This window comes from Microcebus murinus, chromosome 15 (assembly GCF_040939455.1).
Source record: "Microcebus murinus isolate Inina chromosome 15, M.murinus_Inina_mat1.0, whole genome shotgun sequence".
NCBI lineage: Eukaryota > Metazoa > Chordata > Mammalia > Primates > Cheirogaleidae > Microcebus > Microcebus murinus.
Window position 1 is genome coordinate 6,424,814 of NC_134118.1, and position 21,675 is coordinate 6,446,488.

General features: G+C 44.0%; 1 protein-coding gene across 1 annotated transcript in view; it reads right to left on the minus strand.

Moving 5' to 3' along the window:
* The window catches only part of F13A1 (coagulation factor XIII A chain), a 161,320-nt gene extending 141,086 nt beyond the window's left edge, over positions 1-20,234 (minus strand). The window contains exons 1-3 of the mRNA XM_012737725.3: positions 20,131-20,234; positions 18,167-18,314; positions 18-206 (exon numbers count right to left, since the gene is read on the minus strand). Of these exons, the coding sequence (XP_012593179.2) occupies positions 18-206; positions 18,167-18,296 (319 nt within the window). The 5' untranslated portion in view covers positions 18,297-18,314; positions 20,131-20,234. The remainder of the gene's footprint in view (positions 1-17; positions 207-18,166; positions 18,315-20,130) is intronic.
* Positions 20,235-21,675: the final 1,441 nt, after the last annotated feature.

The following is a 21,675-nucleotide window of genomic DNA, read 5'->3' on the forward strand; positions in this document are numbered from 1 at the left end:
TTGCACATGGCACTCACCAATGACGTATTCCACCCTGAAGAGATCCTTCCTGGGGTCATATGGACGATTGAAGTCTATCTGGATGTAGAAAGACTGCCCTCTACGTACAATGAGCTTGTCATTGTCATACTTGTCAGTGTGGTGATCTACCTTGTTAGTGTCCCATCTCTCCTTGAACAGGTGAACACTGGTGACATTAAGGTAGTCTAAACACAAAGGAAACAATAGAAGAAAAGCATTAATTAACGTTTGTTTAAACACAAACTCAAAAAATTATTTTTCCCAAAGAAGGCAGGTAGCCAGTTCTGCTAAAGGAAACTCTATATGAGGGGGTACAGACTCGAGAGTCAGCCTCTTGTGACATTCTTGTTTTTGAAGAGAGTTTTCAAAAGCTTTTTTTTTAACCTGTAATATCATTTCCAACCGCAGGGCACTCAGTCTGGGATGGAAGGACGCCTGTCTTGGAGATCCAGATACAGAGAAGCCAGACCAGAGTCGAAGTCTTTGTTCTCAGTGTCAGGCGCACCCCATCATGGCAACGGCCTCACTCTGTGACTAAGTCGGGGTAAGCGGGGAGCCACCTCCATTTCCTTACCCTTCAGAAGGAAGGAATCACATCCGACAAAGTCGCAAAGGGATGTTCTAAGGACAAAGTTGGCCATTAATCCAAAAGTCTCCTCGTACCTCAGGAAGGGTCAACTGCCTCTTACTCCAATTCTAAAAGTAGATCTCGCCCCTCAAAGGCAGAAAAGAGAAGGAACAGGTGGGGAGGAAGGAAACCAACATTTCTATGAGATAGGTACAACTGTTTCCACTTACACAGGCAGAAACTAGCCTGGGGTTCCTTAGCTACTAAACAACCAATTTGGAAGCAAAACCTGGATTGTTTGAGCCAACATTTACAAGTGTTTCCTTTGACTTCTGGAGTCAAGAGTGTACATGTCAGTTATATGTTTACTAGTTGTCTAACTTTGCATATGGTCTCATCATGAGATGAGAGCGCTAACATTTATTTGATAGACTAACATGTTATGTTACAGCATTTTATGGGCAACAAGAATAAATGTGACATGAGACCACATGAGATGACATGTATGAAGGCATCTAGCAAAGGTCTAGCATATAATAGCCTTAATTGAAGCGTTGTTCTCCTCCTGCCCTTTTTCTTTCCCTTCTGCAAATAATCATGGAATGGGCAGGTAACCCCAACTGTCTATCTACACTGCAGTTTAGAAGATCTAGTCTAGGGACTGGTTTCTGTATGTGCCCCTAAATTCCAAGCGGCCACTAAAGAGAGAAGGGTGGCTGAGAGGGTGGTGGGTATGTACGGTCTCTTGCCTCCTCCCTTGTCCCCCTAACCCGCCTGCTGCATGCTTTATCCTTATGGCTGTAAACACAGGACACACAGAAAGCACTGCTGCTGCACTTGGCATTATTGCCCATGGGCGGCAATAATCCAATGGCTTCCTCTGCTTTTATGCAGGAATCCTGTACAGGATGCCTAGCCCCCTGGGCCCCCATATTTTTCTCATAGGCAAACCCAGGAAGTTGAGCTCTTTAAGATTCTCTTCAGTTCTAAATTCTAGGAGTCACTGAAACACTGTTGATAAATTCCAAGTTCGGGTAATCCAGAGTTTGAATCTCAGGTCTCAAAATTACTTAGGTGTGGTACTTTTGCTTTCAGAATCTGTTTCCTCGCCCCTGACACGAGGTTACTAATGCCTTGGGAACTCCTATGAAGATTCGGAGTTCGAAAAGGAGGGTGGACTACAAGAGCCCACTGTTCTCAAGAAAAGAAGGGTAACTTCCAGGCAGATGGCTACCTATGGATAGCCCTTCTTGGAAGAAACATTGTGAAAGCACAGAGAAGCAAAGCAGGACATTTACTGTGAAGAAGGTGACGGGCGATACACTGGGGAGGCTTCTACACGCGGGGAAGAATAGGCAGACAGAGGGCCAGGGTGCCATGCTCGCCCTGCAGACACTGTGGCCGAGTGGTGAAAGGGCTCCCTCCACTGCCTCAGGCCTCTGCCTGGGCACACTGGGGACCTGCCTGGAGTCTGTGCAGAGTCGCCTCACCAGATAACAGGTGTGGGGCGGATCGTGGAGCAGCCCATCCCGGGTTTCTGCAGCTGACGCCATCCTGTGATCTGAGGTGTGCAGCACTGGGTCTGCACGGGACTCAGCTTTGCAGTGGTGGCTCCGCCTCGCCCCACTGGGCTGGGAGGAGAGTGGGCTACGCAGGGCTCCTCTGAGCCATACCCTGTGACTGGAAGCCAAGCTCCCCTCCCCTACACACAGGATCTGAGCATTGTGGTTCATGGGGGCACTGCAGGCGCCAGCCTGATAGGCCTTGGGTGACTACTTCAGTGGGTCCTGGGGTGGGGGGTGCAGGGAGAACTCTGCCGTCCCTGGGCCACTGGAACCAACCTCTGCCTGCATAACTTGGCATCTGCACAGTCCCTGAGCCTGTGGAAAAACCTGCCACCTGCTTGGCCCTGACTCTGCCCTCCACGTTGGAGCAGTCCACTGTCTGTAGGGCCTCACTTCCAGCTCTGAGGCCCTGCTCAGAAGCCCTGCTTCTGGCTCCTCCTCAGTCCCAGCTCTGAGGCTTTCATGCCAGAGGCCAAGGCTCTGCCCCTGTGGCTCCAGAGCTCCTGCCAGGCCTGGGGCACCAACCCCTGAGATTCCAGCATTGCACCTGGACCACAAGACCCCACACCTGAGCCTCCACCACTGCTTCAAGGTCCAACACCCCACCAGGGAACCCCCCACCAGCCTCAAGCTGCTGGTACATGAGGACTTGGTTCAAGCAAACACCCACGGGCTGGGAAATCACAGCTACTACCTAGACAGCCTCACCCAGCTGCCGCTGTCACTTCTGTGGACAGACCACAGGTAGAGCGATACTCACAGCCTCTGTGGAGAGGGTCTTGCCCAGCTCCGAACTCAAATTTTCTACAACTATCTGGTGAACAACCAACACCCAGCAGAAAGATCATCCCACACAGGCTTGAACCGTGGCAACCACAGGTGAATAGGACAAAGCAGAACAGCTGCATTACAGCCTTCTGGTGCACAAGCCCCTCCCCTGCCACGTCAACATGCCAGAGTAGGGGGGAAAAGGCCATCAAGAGACCTCCCCTTCTTCTAATTAAGCAGGTGAGTCCCTAGCAGAGAACAGGTGCCCTGAAAATCTATTATCCCTGAGTTAAGAAAAGAGGTTTCAGATGAGAAGAAACTAGGAAAAGAACTCTGGCAACATGAAAAAAGAAAAACTGTTTGACAGGCCCAAGGGATCACAATGGAGCTACAGTAGTGAACTGCAAATACAAGAAAATTGCCAAAATGACAGAAAAAGAATTCAGAGTATGGGTGGCAAATAAGATGAAAGGAATTAATGTTGAAAACCAACAAAATGAAGCCAAAAAAATTTCAAAAAATTGATGAAAACAACATAAGAAAGGATATAATAGAACTTAAAGAAATGAAAGAGTCATTTAAGGAATTTCTAAACACAGCAGAAAGCTTCAGCAACAGACTAAACCAAGGAGAGAAAGAATCTCAGAGCTTGAAGACAAAGCTCTCAAGGTAACCCAGTCATTTAAAGAGGCAGAGAAGAGAAAGAAAAAGACGATCAATCACTTAGAGTATTATGGGACTATGTGAAGTGAACTAACATGCAAATTATAGGTATCCATGAAGGGGAAGAAAGAGCTAAAAGCACAGAAATCTATTTGAGAGAATTATTGAGGAAAACTTCCCTGGTATTGCCAGAGATCCAGACATCCAGATACAAGATGGTCATCAAACCCTGGGAAGATGCATAGCACATAAGACATTACCAAGACATATAGTAGTCAACCCGGCTACAGTCATAATGAAGGAGAAAATTCTACAAGTAGCTAGACATAAGCAACAACTGACCTACAAAGGAAAACCCATCAGACTAACAGCAGATTTCTCAGTGGAAATCTTACAAGCCAGAAGGGAGTGGGGCCCCATCTTTAATCTTCTTAAACAGAACAACTGGCAGCCTAGAATTTTTTATCCTATGAAACAAAGTTTCACAATTGCCAGAGAAATTAAGTCATTTCCAGACAAGCAAACACTGAGGGAATTTGTAATGGCCAGATCTGCCCTGCAGGAAATACTCAGAACTGCATCATACACAAATTAGCACAATAGATACTCAGCAGTGTTAAATCACCCTAAAAAGCTAAAACTCACAACTCATATAAAACACTAGCACAACAGGGAAAACAAAACAATAAGCTACTACTAAACATAACGAACAGAGCAGCACCCCACATATCAATTCTATCTCTTAACATGAACAGTTTAAATATGTCACTCAAAAGACATAGGCTGGCAGAATAGATGAAAAAACACAACCCAAGCATCTTCTGTCTTCAGCAGACACATCTAAACCACAAGGATGCACACAGGCTCAATGTGAAAGGATGGAAAAATATATTCTACACAAATGGAAACCAAAAGAGAGCATGTATGGCCATTCTCACATGAGACAAAATTGACTTTAAATGACCATTGGCAAATAAAAACAAAGATGGTCATTAATTATATAATGGTAAAGGGAGCAATTCAACAAGAAGACATAACAATCCTAAATATATATGTATCTAACACAAGAGCTCCTAGATACATACAACAAATTCTACTAGAGCTAAGCAAGGAATTAAATCATAGGCTCATAATTGCTATAAACAAATTTTAAGAAATTGAAATCATACCATGTATCTTCTTAGACCATAGTGGAATAAAATTAGAAATCAATTCCAAGAGTAACACTCAATTCCACACAAAGTCATGGAAATTAAAGAACCTGCTATAGAACAATTATGGGGTCAACAGTCAAATTAAGATGGAAATCAAAAGATTCTTTGAACTGAACAACAAAGGGGACACAAGCCATGAAAATCTATGGGATTCAGCAAAAGCATTCCTAAGGGGTAAATTGATAAAATGATCACATCAAAAATTCAGAAAGATCACAAATTAACAACCCAATATAACATCTCAAGGAATTAGAAAAGGAAGAGCAAATCAAACTCAAAGCCAACAGAAGAAAAGAAATAACTAAAGTCAGAAAAGAACTAAATGAAATGGAAAACAAAAAAATAATACAAAAGGTCAGTGAAATAAAAAGTGAGTTCTTTAAAAAGATAAACAAAATTGATAGATCTTTTGCTAGATTAACCAGGAATAAAAGAGAAAGGACTTAATAAGCTCACTCAGAAATGAAAAGGGATATATTACAACTGCTAGCACAGAAATAAGAAACGTCATCTATGAATACTATGAAAATCTCTATGCACATAAACTAGAAAACATAGAGGAAATGAACAAATTCCTGGAAATACACAATCTTCCAAGACTTAATCAGGAAGAAATAGAACTTCTGAATAGATCAATAATGAGTAGCAAAACTGAAGCATTAATAAAAAGTCTTCCCATAAATAAAAGCCCCAGACCAGAAGAATTCACAGCTGAATTCTACAAGACCAACAAAGAAGAACTGGTACTCATATTGGGAAATTATTCCATAAAAAAGTGAAGGAGAAAAATCCTTCCCAACTCCTTCTACAAAGCCAGTATCACCTTGATATCAAAGCCAGGAAAGAGCACAACAAAAGAAGAAAACTACAGACCAATATCCATCATGAATATAGATACAAAAGTCCTCAAAAAAAATATTAGTAAACTGACTTTAACAACATACCAAAAAAAAATAATTCACCCTAACCAAGTCGGCTTCATTCCAGGGATGCAAGGATGGTTTAACATATGTAAATCAATAAATATGATTCACCACATAAACACAAGCAAAAATGAAGACCATATGCTCATCTCAATAGATGTAGAAAAAGCATTTGACAAAATCAGCACCCTTTCATGATAAAAACCCTCAACAAACTAGGCATAGAAAAAATATATCTCAATATTATAAAAGCCATATATGACAGACTCACAGCCAACATCATTCCCCCTAAAAATTGGAACAAGATAAGGGTATCCACTGTCACCACTTCTATTCAACATAGTGCTGAAGTCCTAGCTAGAGCACTCAAGAAAGAGAAAGAAATGAAGGATATCCAAATTGGGAAAGGGGAAGTCAAATAATCACTTTTCACTGCTAATATGATCTTGTATCTAGAAAGCTTCACAGACTCCACCAAGTGACCACTAGAATTGACAAATAAATTCAGCAATCTCATGTTATAAAATCAATGTACCCAAATCAGTAGCCTTCTTATATACCAATAACAGTTAAGCTGAGAATCAAATCAAGACTCAATACCATTCACAATAGCTACAAAGAAAATAAAATACCTAGGAATTTACTTAACAAGGGGGTGAAAGATCTCTATGAAGAGAACTATGAAACACTAAGGAAAGAAATTTCAGAAGATACAAACACATGGAAAAACATATCACGCTCATGGATCAGTGGACTCAATATTGTAAAAATGCCCATACTACCCAAAGTGATTTACAGAGTCAATGCAATGCACATCAATACATCAACATCATATTTCACAGATGTAGAAAAAATAATTCTATACTTTGTTTGGAACCAGAAAAGAGCCTGAATAGTTAAAGTAATTCTAAGCAAAACCAACAAAACTAAATGCATCACATTAGCAGACTTCAAGCTCTACTACAAGGCTATAGTAACCAAAACAGTATAGTATTGCCACAAAATAGAGACACAGACCAAGGGAACAGAATAGAGCAGCCAGATATAAAACCATGTACCTATAGCCAACTGATCTTTGACAAAGCAGACAAGAACATACACTGGGGAAAAGAAGCCCTATTCAATAAATGGTGCTGGGAAAATTGGTTAGTCACATGCAGAAAAATGAAACAGGACCCCTATCTCTTACCACTCACAAAAATTAACTCAAAATGGAGACAAGAATTAAATGTAAGGCATGAAACCATAAGAATTCTAGAAGAAAACATAAGAAAAACTCTTCTAGATATTGGTCCAGGCAAAGAATTTATGACTAAGACCCTAATGACAATTATAGCAACAGCAAAAAATAAATAAATGGGATTTAATTAAATTAAAAACCTTGTGCACAGCTAAGGAAATAATCAACAGAGCAAATAGACAACCTATAGAAAGGGAGAAAATATTTGCAGTCTATACATATGATAAAGGGCTAATATCCAGAATCCATAAAGAATGTAAATAAATCCAGGAAAAAAATCAAACCCCATTAAAAAGTAGGTAAAAGGCATGAACAGAAGCTTTTCAAAAGGAGATAGACAAATGACCAACAAACATATGACAAAATACTTAACATCACTAATCATCAGAGAAATGCAAATTAAAACCACAATTAGATATCACCTTACTCCTGTTAGAATGGCTTTTATTAAGAAGTCCAAAAACAATAGACCCTGGCACAGATACAGAGATACAGAAAGATACAGAAAGGAATGCTTCTACACAGTTGGTGGGACTGCAAATTAGCACAACCCCTATGGAAAATAGTACGGAGATACCTTAAAGAACTAAAAGTAGACCTACCATTTGACACACCAATCCCACTACTGAGTATTTACCCAAAGAAAAAGAAGTCATTTTATGAAAAAGACAGACACCTGCACTAGAGTGTTCATTGCAGCATGATTCACAATTGCAAAGACGTGGAATCAACCCAAGTGCCCATCAATTCATGAGTGGATCAACAAAATATGGTATATGTATACCATGGAGTACTACTCAGCCATAAAAATGATGAATTAATGCCCTTTTCAGCTATTTGGAAGGAATTGGAGACCATTATCCTAAGCAAAGTATCTCAAGAATATAAAAACAAAGACCACTTGTAATCTCTAATAAATGGAACTAAGCGATGGGAACACATGTGCACAGAAGGAAGTAAAGGTCATTAGAAATCAAGCAGCAGGGATGGGTAAGGAGGGAGGGACAAAAATCCACCTCAGAGGTACAATGAATATTATTGAGGTGATGGGCACATTTATAGCCTTGACTCATGCCATGTAACAAAAACATTAATATTTTAAAATAAAAATATTCTGAAATAAAAAAGAACATCTATGAAGAGTCAGTGAGATAACGGTGAAACTCATCCGGTATGATGCCTGGGACGTACGGCCACAGGCTCACCTGTGGCTCCCAGGACGCACACACTGACGGAGCCATTTCACATGGCCCGGTGCTCTGTGGGTTATTCTGACTGCAGCATTCCAGCAAACAGAAAGTGCAAGCTGCAGTTTTATTTTTACCGCATCTCAGAATCCCGTCGTAGTACATGTCCCCCTGAAGGGCACTTTCTTTCTATTATGCTGTGGGCTAAAGATGTTTAATTCTCTAGACATCTCTCTTCCAAGTAGGCTTTCTCCTAAGTTCTCTGGTCTGATTAAGGTTACAATCCCCAGTGATAAACCAGCCTATTACAGAGCTAGAGAATCATAAATGCCCCAGTTTAAAGGGACCTTCATGAACAGCTCATCTGGTCCTCTTTCTTAGCACGCTGGCTTTTGATCATTATTATTTTTTTAAAAGCTAAAAAATTAAATCCCCAGAAGCAGGTTTAACCAGTTCTCCATCCATCAGCACCCAAGGAAGGAATATACTGACATTACAGCCTCACAGGATCTCAGATGGCAAAGAACTTTCTGGACCATCTGGCACACCTGCTATGAACCACATGAAACATTTCGTAAAGCTTTAGTATTAATACCTGGGCACCCAGCTGCCATCTGAACAGGGAACTCACTATCTCACAGGACAAACAGTCCATTTTTAAACAAATCTAAATATTTGAAAAATCCTCTTAAGATGAACTGATATCGGCTTCGCTGTAATTTTTCTAACCATGGATCCTCGTTCTGAATGCTGGATAAACATGGAATAAGCCCCCTATTCATTTCATCTGGCATTCTTTAGGTATTTAAAGACTGCTATTAGGTTCTCCCTGAGTAAAACATTCCACATTTCTTAAAATGTTCTTTAAGAAGTTATTTCCAGAACTTTTACCCATTACTGTGTTTTGAAATATTTCTATTTGTCAATTTCTTTCTTGAAGTGTTTTCTCTATAATTATTTACATTACTCTGGTTGTGGTTTCTCCAATAAAAAACAATGAGACCATTACATCTTCTAAAATAAATAGTATATTACTATTATTTCAGCTAAAAATATTATCAGTGTCTTCAACATTCTTATCTTACTGTTGATTTATATTAAGCATCTGCTGAAGCAAAACCCTTAAAAATACATTCTAATGTCATTTCTACCAATAATGGATTAAAATTCAATCCATACCCCCACAAGTCACTCACTCATGTTGCTATTTGGCCATATCTATTTGTACAATTGTTTTCTTCTTTTTAGCTTAATTTTAAGGACTTACATGTATTCATATGACATTTCTTCTCATTGAATTTGGTTCATTGTTCCATGCTTTTAAGATAATTTTAGAACCTATGTGTGCATTCAATATATTTAATAGTCTCCCTAGCTTTCTGTCCTCCAGGAATTTTATGCTATTTTGTGTCACTGCTCAGGATATGGATATAAATGTTGACTACACAACCACCTAAAAACTGCAAGGTAAGTAAAGGCACGGTGTTAGATACTAAAAAGCAAATAGATCATTATGATACAATGTAGTAAATACTCTGGTAAAGGAAGTATAGGGTATCGGGTGGCTGGTAGCTGGAAGGATCCCCTAACCTATACTGGGGGATGAAGGAAATGTTCTACAGGAAATGAGGCAGAAGCAGCGGTCACAATGGGAGTAGGTTGTCCCTGTGGAAAGGCGGGCGGGGAAGAATGCTTCAGGCAGAGAGAGGAGGATACCCAAGGGCTGAGGCCAAGGAGTGCGTGGTGACTTACACATTGAAGGACGACTGGGTAGCTGGAGGGTGGCAGAGGGAGAGCGGGGAGCCCGCTCGCGTAAGCCTTGCCCACCGTGTTAAGGAGTTTGGATTTTAATTACACTAGGGACCAGTGAAGAATCTGAAACAGCAAACTGACCTGATTATATTTACAGATCTAAATAAATGTGAGCTGCTTTTGGTGACAGAGCGGAAAAGGGGCTGATGCGAGCAGTGCGGGGGGCTGGGAGGCCAGTGAGGAGGTTGCTGCAGCTTCTGGGTGAGGGGTGTCGCCTGCAGGGGAGGAGTGCACTGCTCCTCCCGCACCCCAGGACTTGCCTCCTCTACTCCCCCTCCCCTCCATGAGAACTTTATTTATTTATTTATTTATTTTGAGATCTGTGCTTTATAGAATATACTTTGGGAAATGCTTCACTAATGACTAATTATGCAACCTCAGAAAAGGTATTTAATATTTCTGAACCTCAGTTTTCTTATCTTTAATATGGGAATGCAGTACCTACCTCATAGTGTGCCTGGCATCTGGTAAAGTCTTAATAAATATTTATTAAGGTAGAATAGCATAGTTGGTAAGAACATGGACTCTTGAGTCAGACTGGCAGGACCCAAATCTCAACTTTGTCACTTATTGTCTTTGTGACCGTGGAGAGTTACTTGTACCTTGTCCTGTGCCTCAGTTTTGTCATCTGTAAAATGGTGCTTGTGTGGGGATTAAATGGGAAAATGAATCAAGAGCTCTATCGCAGGGCCTGGCACATGGTCAGTGACAGCAATACTTATCATAACAGCACTGCACATTTGGATGGGCTCATAGAGTCAAGGAATTAAGAAATCTAGTAGCTGAGAGGGCATGGTGGAAGGCTGAAGTCTGAGCAACAGGAGTCACCATGGAAAAGAATCTCCCCTGGGAAGCTTTTAGAAGTGGCCTTGCAACCCTCCCAGGGAAACAAGTCTTTTTACACACCCTGTCTTCTGAGCCAGACAGGCTTGTGTTTCCTTTCCTGTATTTCTACAGGTTAATGGAATCCTTTTTTCTTCTCAATTCTCAGAATACATTTCTCTCTCTCTTTTTTTATTTCAAAGTGGTATGGGGTACAAATATTTTTGGATACATGGATCACTTTTATAGTGCTTAAGTCATGTATAAGTGTGCCCATCATCCAGATAGTGTTTATTGTACTCGTTAGGTAGGTTTTCGCCCACCCCCTTCTCCCTCCTCCTCCTTGCTTGATTTCCGTTAAGTTTTACTTCCCTCTATGCACATTTGTGCTCATCAGTTAGTTCCAATTTAATAGTGAGTATATATGGTGTCTATTTTTCCATTCTTTAGATACTTCACTTAGGATAATGGTCTCCAATTCCATTCAATTTGTTGCAAAAGTTATTAAGTCATCCTTCTTTATAGTTGAGTAGTATTCCACAGTACACATATACCACATGTTGTTGATCCACTCATGAACTGATGGGCACATATTTTTGCTGACAATATGATTTTATACCTAGAAAACCCCAAAGATTCCACCAAGGGAATACATTTCTATTTTTTTTAAAGAAAATTGTATATTATCATTAACCTCTTTGTATTTTCTTCTTATAGGGATGGTTTTTCAGCCATGAGATTATAAATCCCTTGAGGACTAGACTATGTTTTAACACCCTGTCATCACACCTGGTCACCAACCCTGAGCTGAGGACCAGTACCAGTCTGTGGCCTGTTAGGATCCAGGCTGCACAGCGGAGGCGAGTGGTGGGTGAGCGAGCAAAGCTTCAGCTGGATTTACAGCTGCTCCCCGTCTCTCGCATCGCTGCCCGCATCGCTGCCCCCGGTAAGATAAGCAGCAGCATTAGATTCTCATAGGTGTGCGCGCCCTACTGTAAACCCTGCTGTAAACTGCGCATGCGAGGGATCTAGGTTGTGCTCCTTATGAGACCCTAATTCCTGATGCTCTGAGGTGGAGCTGAGGCGGGGATGCTAGTGCTGGAGAGCAGCTGCAAATACAGATCATCATTAGCAGAGAGGTTTACTTGCACAGTAAATGTAATGTGCTCGAATCACCCTGAAACCATCCCTACCCCCAGTCCATGGGAAAACTGTTTTCCGTGAAACCAGTCCCTGGTGCCAAAAAGATTGGGGACGGCTGCCTGGGGCAATGTGCAACAATGCCACAGCAAGCTTGCCACCTCAATGTGAGTAGAACCTTTTTCCTGAGAATTTGGAGTTGATCATTCATTTTAAAATGGATTATTCCATTTTCTGTAGGATTAACCATAGATGTCTTTTAAATGTCATTGATCAGACCCTTCTTTCTTAAAATATTCCAGTTTCAGACCATATATATTGTTGAAGGTGGTGAAGTAAAGATTTATAACGCAAAGCCTTCAGATGAGCAGTTTTGTTTCATATTGGAATAAAAATGCCATGTCTTCATAGCTGCTCGTACTGCTTACAAGAAAGGGTAAGCAAAAAGGGTGCTAATAAATACCTTTGAGTATATAAAACTTAAGCCAAAAGAAAACAAAACAACACACCTCATGGGTATACAGTTTTTTTCATAGTGAGCACAAACAAATATATCTATATCTAAATCTACAAATAGTTTATTTTAAAATAATGTAGTTTATGTTCTTATACTTTTGACATTTATTCTAAGTATGAAGTTCTTAAAAGTGTTATTGTGTCTAAGTTATCTTGTCATTTGCTCTTGTAATATCACTTTAACAAGTCAACAGGAAGCCTTCAGGAAGAAAGAAAAAAAAAATCACAGTGGTACACTGAGAAAAACTAAGGCAGTGATAAGTAAAATTTCCCTATTTTAATCTCTTAAAATCCATCTGAAAATAAGAAGGTATTTCATTAAAAAATACAACTTGGCTGAGATGTGGAAGATCAAAATCTACACTGAGAGGTCAGGAGTTTGAAGAAATAATGTTCTAGACTGTAGTCAAATGTATGAGACATCTGGAAGCTTAAAGGGCGAGTGGATTATTCCTTAGGAAAAGAAGGAAATGACAGCCATGTTGCTCTTTCCCCCATGTAATCTCCTGATAGGATTTAGTGGGGATTGACCCAAGTATTAAGAAAGGAAGAGAGGTCCCCAGTACTGCTGATTAAACAACACTTATTTCCATTACTCATGGTCAGTCACCCAAAGATCAAGGCAAGTATTGGGTTCTTATAATATCTGACAGTGGCAAGGACTCTGAAGATAGTTGTCATAAAATATGAGCATAGATATAAAAATATCAGAGTTCATTCTATTGTCCTAGGAGTGCCCCGTCCCATGTAGTGGGCACTTAGCAAACACTGGCTAAGTTGGCATATTGATTTTCCTTTGTTTATTGGCTTAACAAGACATAGTTTAGACTGAAAGAGCCTTCTCATCATCCAGGCTCCATTTGCCACAAAGAGGAAATGAATTTGCTTCTCCCTGTCCAAGCCCAGGTCCTGGCAAGATGGAGCAGCTCATTGCTAAGCCCTGGTGCCCTTTGTAAGAGATGCTGTGGCTGGGGTTGACAGCTCGCTCTCTCAATGTGACAGCTTTCAAAATGTCTGCCCAACACAATTTAGCCTAATTCTAAAAACACTAGGAAATGGACTTTTGAAGATAAAAAAAAAAATCTCTCCTTAGGAGCAGCTGCATCCCTGTCCTCCTACTCTTTCCCTAATATGAAAAAAAGTGGATTATTTTCTCCCTAAGTTTTAAAAATATTCTTCAGAGAATGATTATACCTGTCACAGATGGAATCTTGAAATAAGGTAAATATTTAGGTTCATATTCTGGGAATTCCCCAGTGAACTTAGTTCTTCATGCAGTTTTGGTAATATTACTAAACTACAGGCATAAATGCTATCCACAAAGAACTAATTCTGTTTATTGTGAAAAGAAAACAGAAAAAAAGAGATCTTTCTAACATTTCTTATGGATATCCAGAATTTTTAAGTCTCATTAATTAGAATGATTAAAAACATTTTCTTAAGGGGCTTATTTTTAAAAATGTTGCTATTATGATGTCCTTTACCTTATTATGTTGAAGAAATGCTCAGCTCCTTGGAGGAAGCTAGAACAAGAAAAACAAGACCCGCGCCTTCTCCGGGGGTTCAAATCCCTCTGGTCTACTCCTCTTTTAACCTGGGGTATCCGGATAGCTTCCAAACGTATCTCTTTCTCTCCATGTTTCCTTACTACTTTATAAAACATGATTCTGATTAAGTAATTCTGCTTTTTGGAATCCATTGCAAGGCCTCTGTTATCTGCAGGATGAAAGGTAAGGTCTTCGAGGCCTGTTAAAGTGTGATTCCTGCCTTCTTTTCCCGGCTCATCCACGGCCTTTTGTCTTCTAGTCATGCCTCACTTGACATACGCTGTCCCCTCTATTGCAAATGACCTTCCACGTGCTCGCCTGTCAAGACACACGAAGCCCTCCTCACCCTCTTCCCCACTCCACACCACAATAGACATTCCTTTCTGTTATTTCACTGCAACTTATTAATACATAAACCTCAGTCACAGTATTTATTACATTGAACTGCAGTTACCTTTCATTTGCTTATTTTGTCTTCTAGACTGAGAGTTGCTTGAGGCCAGGGACTGACTGACTCATCTTTGTGTTCCCAGAGAGAGCCTGGAGCAGCTCCTGACACAGATGTGACAACCAGTATGTGTTTTCCCTGAACTGAATGAAAGGATGAACTTGTGCTATACAATGTTATTTCTCAATCATATATTGAATCCCTCTCTTATTCTCTTAATAACCTTGAAACCAGAGAGGTTTACTTTGCACAAAGGAAAGGTTGATCATTAACTGGCTAATTAGTTCATTTAGTTCTAACAAGGAGTGGTGGGAGGGAGGGGATTCTCAGAAAAGCATAAGACCTTACTAGCCTGAAAACTACTAGATCCCACCTTCATTTGATTTTTTACAGAACCAGGCCTGCTTTCCAGTCTGAATTCCATACATTAGACCTGTCAGATAAGTATTCTAATTGCTGCTACAAATGACCACCTGTTGTTAATGATATAGAGTCAAACCAGTCCAAGAATATCAAGTTATTTTCTGGAACATTACATTTGCTACACACAACCCTTCCGATCAGGAAGGCTAGAGAGAGGTTTTTCAGAAACTGAAAAATCAACTAGAAATTGATGCAAATCCAAATCTGAGGGGATTGTCACAATACTTTTCCTGGCTACAACTGAGTTCAAAGGGGGGCATTAAGAATGCCTAAAACCACGTGACAATGTTGAACATCACCGCTGACTGGCTGGTCTCACCTCTGGGAATCCAGTGTGACCTCAACTATTTCAATTCTTCTTAAATGCCATGGTGATGGTGTGTATGGGAGGAAATTTTACATGAGCTTATACATTTTGAAATGGAGATTTTACCAAAATAATTCTTAATGAAATTGTCACCAAGCCATAACTTAAGGGTATTGCACATACTCACTATGCTTGTATAATATAATTATATCCATTGTACACAGGGATGGGCTGGACTCACTGCTTCAGAGCTATTCAAAATGAAAAACCTGGCATTTTCCCCCTTTTCCTCTTCTTGTGTCTCTGTGTTTCTCAGTCAGTTTCACAATGGCAGCTTGCTAAGGGAAAGAGCTCCAGTGAAAAAAAATGAAGAGAGAGAGTTTGACTGGGCCTCTGTTCCTGCAGTCAGCTTCCTCAGAAGGGATGAGAGGCTGAAGTCCTCTGAGAGGCCACTAGTGGCCACTGGATGAACTGTAAGAAGATGGCATTTTACAGTTGAGTGACTATGCCCTCCTAGGTTTAGTCCCTTAGCAGGTGACTTGGGGGAAACTTGATATAGTGTCAGAAAACCTGTTTTTAGAATAATTTAGAAATTTAGAAATATGAAATGCAGATAACCAGATAACCAAATCTGAAATGCAGGTAACCAGGAGACAGACCTCCTTGTTTGTGTGATGGTATTTTCTCCTGTGCCACTCATCTGGGACTTAGTGTCACAATTCTTGGGTTCAGAGACTCTATCCCCACAGCATGTGGCACTTAGCTTATCTGTGTGAAAAGTATTAAATATGTGCATATTTATGAAATCTGGAACTTGGTATTAATAATAAGATAATAATGACGCCAGAGCTTATGAGGCATTTAATTCGCAAGTGATTGTGTCCGTGCATTCATTCAACAAACGGCCACTGGACATGCACTCACACTCCCGTGCCAGGGTGTGTAATGAATATCCAGAGTGTCACTTGGGCTGTGGACACATATGACTGCCAAGTAAACAATGACTGATTTTTCAAAATAATTCAGTGTAGCTACTCCTCACTTCTGCCTCCCCAAATAAACAAACAGAAACGGTAATCCCAGATTTATTCTTAATTGACCTACCGGCTCAAGTTCTCTGGCAGTTTTGATGTGTTGTTGGCAACCTTTTGTCCAGATTTCACATTTGCAGGGGCTACGGTTGCACATGTTCCCCGTAGAAGCGAGTGTTCACTGGAGAGTTTTCCTGACCTTGCTGGGGTACGGTAAGTGGCACATTCCAAACCCATGAACACTTGCTGGTTGTGTGCTGTGGGTCGGCTACCATCACAGACACTGTTCCTTAGACCCTCATGGCAACCTGGGAAGTCAGTACTGTTTCCCTTTTGCTTATGGGGAAACTGAGGACGGGGTGCCCTGGGTCCCAGAGTGAGCAAGAAGAGGCAGATGAGGGACAGGAAGCCAGACCTCTGGCTCCTGGCCCAGGGCACTCTTTGCTCTGTGCAGACCCCCTTCTCCTCCCCAACTGGGGGGCTCCTCCTGCTCTTCCTGCCCACTTTTCCCAGTGCCTGGACTGGGAACTTCCCAGGGGCCCACAGTTCTTTCTGCCAGAGGAGAATGTTGCTAGAAGACTGGATACACCAAGGTGACTTGCCTAATAGTGTGATGCCTGCAGGCTTTCTAATTTTATTTTCATTCTTACAAAATAAAAAGAGGGGAGACTGGGCCAGAAAGAGTGAATATCGACTCCGTGCCGTGGGCCTCCATTTCCTGACCTGCAGCGTGGGGATGGAGGCTGGTTGGTCAGCAAGTCCTCTCCAACTTGGTTCTGTGGCTGTCCTGGTGGGGTGTCAGAGTGAGGCTCCCCGCTGGGGTGGAGAGTTCAGAACTAGTGTTCTGCCTTGACCCCTCACACTCTATGGCTAGACTGACGATGACTTGCTGTTCTGTTCCCTCCCCAAACGTAGACGGTGCCTGGTGGATGGTACTGGATACCTCTCTGCTTCTGCAGTTTGATGGCAATTGTAGAGACATGATAGTAACACAATCAAACCTGCCTGCAATATCTGGGCCAGGCTCTCACTTGCTGATCTGGTAGCAACCAGCCCTGCCCTTCCCTGTGCTACCAGGAGGGCTGCGTCAATCTGGGGCTTTCTAGAGCTGCTCTTCTTGCAATGAGGCGAGTCAGCCACCTGGCTCCAGAATGATTGTGCCCACCTGCCCCAGCACATGAGTGTCTGGCCCCCGTTGAAACCCAGTACAGAGCACCCTCAGGAGCAAAACAGAATTTTGGTGCATGAAGGCTCTTGACAAAAAGGGCTCCCTACTAGCTGCCATTCAGGGAAATGAGTCTGACTGTCCCTGCTGTGTCCCAAGGGACTGGCGTCTGTATCACTAAGCCAGTGCTGCCACCTGGGCCTTGTCACAGCTGACAGGGCTGAGAAGAGGTCAGCTGCTGGCTGCTGCACCCAGAGCAGGTTTCTCGGGATCAGGCAGAGGCAAGAGGCAGGGAAGCAGCTTGCTTTGCCAGCTCACCAGCTTCCCTGGAGAGAAATAGAGGCTTCCATCTCTGCTACTGTCAGAGTCTGGCACCTCTCCCCGGCTCTGAGATTCACAGCACTGGATGGAGGAGGGAGGAGGGAGGAGGAAGGAGGTGCAAGCCAGACAATCAAAACAGCCACAATATTTTGGAAGTGGAATCTTCCAGCCAGAGAAAAATCTCCAAAGCATTGAACAGTAGGGCTGGAAGAGGCTCCAGCTAATCCAGCACCCTGGTTTTATAGAGGAAATAGTTGAGAGATAGAAAGACAAAGTGACTTCCTTGAGGTTACACAGTCAGTAAGTGGCAGAACTGGGACAAGGATCTGGGTCTCTGGTGCTTTCCCACTTAAAAGGGGGTTTTTGAGTCCTTTCTGTATAAAAACCAGGGAGCCTCCTTTAGTGGGAGCTCCTGTGGAGACAGAGGGTGCCCTCCTGCAGGGAAGAGAGGCCGGCGCTGTGCCTGGCGGGAGGTGAGCGCCTACCTTGCAGACTGACGCCCCGGGGCACCAGGGCCTGCATCTCCACCGTGGGGAGGTCATCTTCCTCTGCGTTGGAGGTGTTGGGTGGCACTGCCCTCCTGCCTCCAAAGGCGGGCGTGGAGGTTTCCGACATTCTCAGCTTTATAAAGTCCTTGGGAAAAAAATAAAAAGATAGCAGAAAAGCCACATGAAGGGAAGTACATTGGAGACCAGGATTCCAAAATAGAGAAACAGACATATCCGTGTGTGGTAGCACTTGAGCAACACATTTTGAGTTTCACATAAATAAAAACTGAGAAGTGGAAGCAAAGATTAGTCTAATGGTGGAATGCATCCCCGAGGAGCTGGATGCATTCATCTGTGTCAAAGCATATGGAAAGCAGGGTTTATTTGAAGACATGGAAAATTTAAGCGAGTTTGGAGAGCAGATCCCCCACCCCTGGACCTCTAAAGGCAGCGTCCTTGTAAGAAACGTTGACTGTCGCATGCGTGCACTGTGCCTGTGCTCATGTCATAGAGATTTACAAGACTGTAAGTCCCTGGTAGAATAACTCATACAACATGTCCAGGTCAGTGTTGTTCTCTAAAGCGTTCACATCTGCAATTTAATTCAGCCAGTATTTGCTGAGGGCCTGCGATGTGCCAAGCTGTGGTCTAGGTACTTGGGATACATCGGAGAACAGAACAGGATTTCTGCCCTGAGAGCTTGCAGTCTGGTGGGGCGAGGAAAGAGCTCACCAAGATCCATGAACAAACTTGGCTGGGGTGAGGAGGTGGGACTGCTTTGGAACCAACCCCATGGGGGAGGATAAGAAGCTGGAGCAGCTTGGGGAGGTGGGACGGAGGCCGGCTGCGATTGCAAGCAGGGCTGTCAGTAGACCTCGTGTGGTGAGAGGTGCACGCTGCCCTTGCTCCAAGCCTGCTCTCCCCCGGCTGGCATTCGTGCAGGCGCAGAGCCAGCGTACACGCCACACGCCTGTCAGCCCCTGTAAGTACTTGTTTACCAACCGACTGAATGAACGGGGACTTTGTTTCTGGACCAAATGAAGTTTTCCCCCTTCATCACCTGCATTCCCAGTCATGACTCCTGGCAACTTGGCTGTTTTCAGAAACCAGGCACACCCTCAAACGATGAAGAGTCACAATTACAGAGGCCACCAGAGTAGAAACTGTTCCAGATACCTGTGCAGTAATGGCAACACACTGGGGACAAGAGAGCTTCTTCCTTGGGCATTTGGTCTTGGAAGGAGACAGGCGTGTCTGTAAGGCTAAGGCTGAATGGGTATCTATAAATATCTGTAAACATATTTACAGACATTCACCAGTGAGCCCAGGGGAAGAGGAAGGGAGGAGAGAGAAAAAGGTCAATGATGGAGGAAAGGCAGGAAAAAGCAGTCTCCTGGTGAGCAATATTAACGGGAAGGGCGGGCTGTGGGGTCGCTAGGACGCAGAACAGCGCAGCACCATGCTGGGCGAGAGAGGTCCCTGGGCGAGACAGGTCCCAGCCGGTGCAGACCGGGCTGGGTGGGCGAGGTGGGCAGGAGCACCCCCTTCTGGGAGTCTGGGGGAGGGCAGGGGATTCAAGTTCAGCTCTGCTTTGGGGTGAGGGAAGGCAGTGTGCAGACACAGGGAGCTAACTCCTGTTCCTTGTCTTCCACCTTTTTGTGTCCCTGCGCCACCGCTTGATCTCCTGAGGAAAGGGGGCCTGTCCTGGGGGGAGCACTCCCAACTCCCCCATTCCCATTTGGTGGCCTTTTCAGCAAGCAGCGCCCTCGGGAGAGCTTCGTGGAGCACGGGAGAGAGAAGTCCCGCTCAGAAGTGGGGCTGTGCAGATGCGGAGCTGGGATCCAACAGCGGGAGTTGGACAGGCGGGGCCCTGACCTGCGCCCGGCACCCCAGCGCAGCGCCTGAGCGCTGGCGGCGACACCGCGGCGGTGCCCGGCAGGCGCGGGGTCAGGGCGGCTTACCTGGTGCGCGCCCTGCAGGGCCCTGGCCAGGCTCCTCTGTGCGCCTCGCTACTTCCTCACAGGCAGGCAGGAAATGGGACAAGTAAGTTGGCTCTTAAATAACTTCCTAAGAGCCCTCACTCTCCTCCCCCCTCCACGGGGTTTTCTCCTCCCCCTCTTGACAGCTGGAGGGAGCAGAGGAGCTTTGAGGACTTTCCATTTACTTCTGCCATCCGGCATGTGCCCCTTCTCCCCCTTCCCCCCTTCCTCCCAGTTTCCCATTCCTGCTGCTGCCCCATGCCCACCCCCAGTTCTGCCTCCCCCTTCTCTCTTGGATGCTGGGAGCCCCAGTGCCAGGCAGTCCCCACCCCTGCCCGCTGGTCAGAGGCTGGAAGGGCCCCTCACAAAGGAACGCTGTGCCAGGCAGGCTGGCTGGCAGGACTTGGTAGAAGGCAGGTCTGCCCTCCCGCAGACAGGTCACAGGACAGCTGTGACCATGCATCAAGCTGGAGGAACGTGTCCCTGCTGAGCAAACAAGGCTGAGGGGCAGGGTCTGCATTCCTGAATCACTGCAGGGAGCTGTGGCCACAGCCTACCCCAGACTGCCTGCAGGCGCCCGGCCCCAGGGAAGATGAGTAAACACCTTTAAGGGTGCCCCACAAGTTAGGAATGACACTTTGTTTTTTTACCTGAAAACCATTTTGGTGTATCTTCAAAAATTAGAGAGAAAGGAAAGAAAATTTCCCTCCTAAAATTTTCCATATATTTTCCTGAGTCTTTGTGTCTCTAAATACTCCTATTTTCAATTATAACTATTTCTAACCTTCTTCACTATCTTCAAATTTATGATCCTGACAGTGGATCTCCTAATGTCATAGGGAGAAAAGGGGGAAAAACAAAGATGCCATTCGTAAGGAATTCTCTCAGTTTTCTGCTGCCAAATTCATGAATTTGCCTGTGACCTTGTCTATCTTTTCCCTCTTTCTTCCTGTTTCTAAAGTGGGAAAGGTCCCTCTTCCTGCTTCTTCTCCAAACCAAGAGCTCTGTGTCCACCGCACCCTGTTCCTTATCGCCTTCTTCTCCAAGGCTTTGCTGTCCCTCTGGTCTGCTCTTCCTCCTGTGCCTCAGAACAAGTCCTACGATCCAGTTCTGCATGGGACAAGACTCTGAGTGGGTGCACAGAGCAGCCTGTTCTGGTAGTGTTGGAGGAGACACTGGCAGCCCCATGATCCAGGGTCCCCTCGGTGGACTGGGGTAAGGCCCCTCCCAGGCCTGGGAAGGAGGCTAGGACGCAAGCTGAGAAACTGAAGCACAGACGCACTGCGTGGGGCAGGCGGTACAGCAGGGAGTATGAGAGCACTGCAGTGCCGGGGTTCATTCCAGGTGGGCTGGACACGGCGCCCACAGCAGGAAGACCTGCTACAGGTCCAACCCACCGTGAGTGGGGCATCTCCGCATGGTCAGTGTTGGCCCACAAGTGGGGTGTGACTGAGTGACAGGTGGAAGCGTAGTCACTACAGATGGAAGGGGCTGGGAAAACCGTGGTCTAGGTCCCCCTTTTGAGGA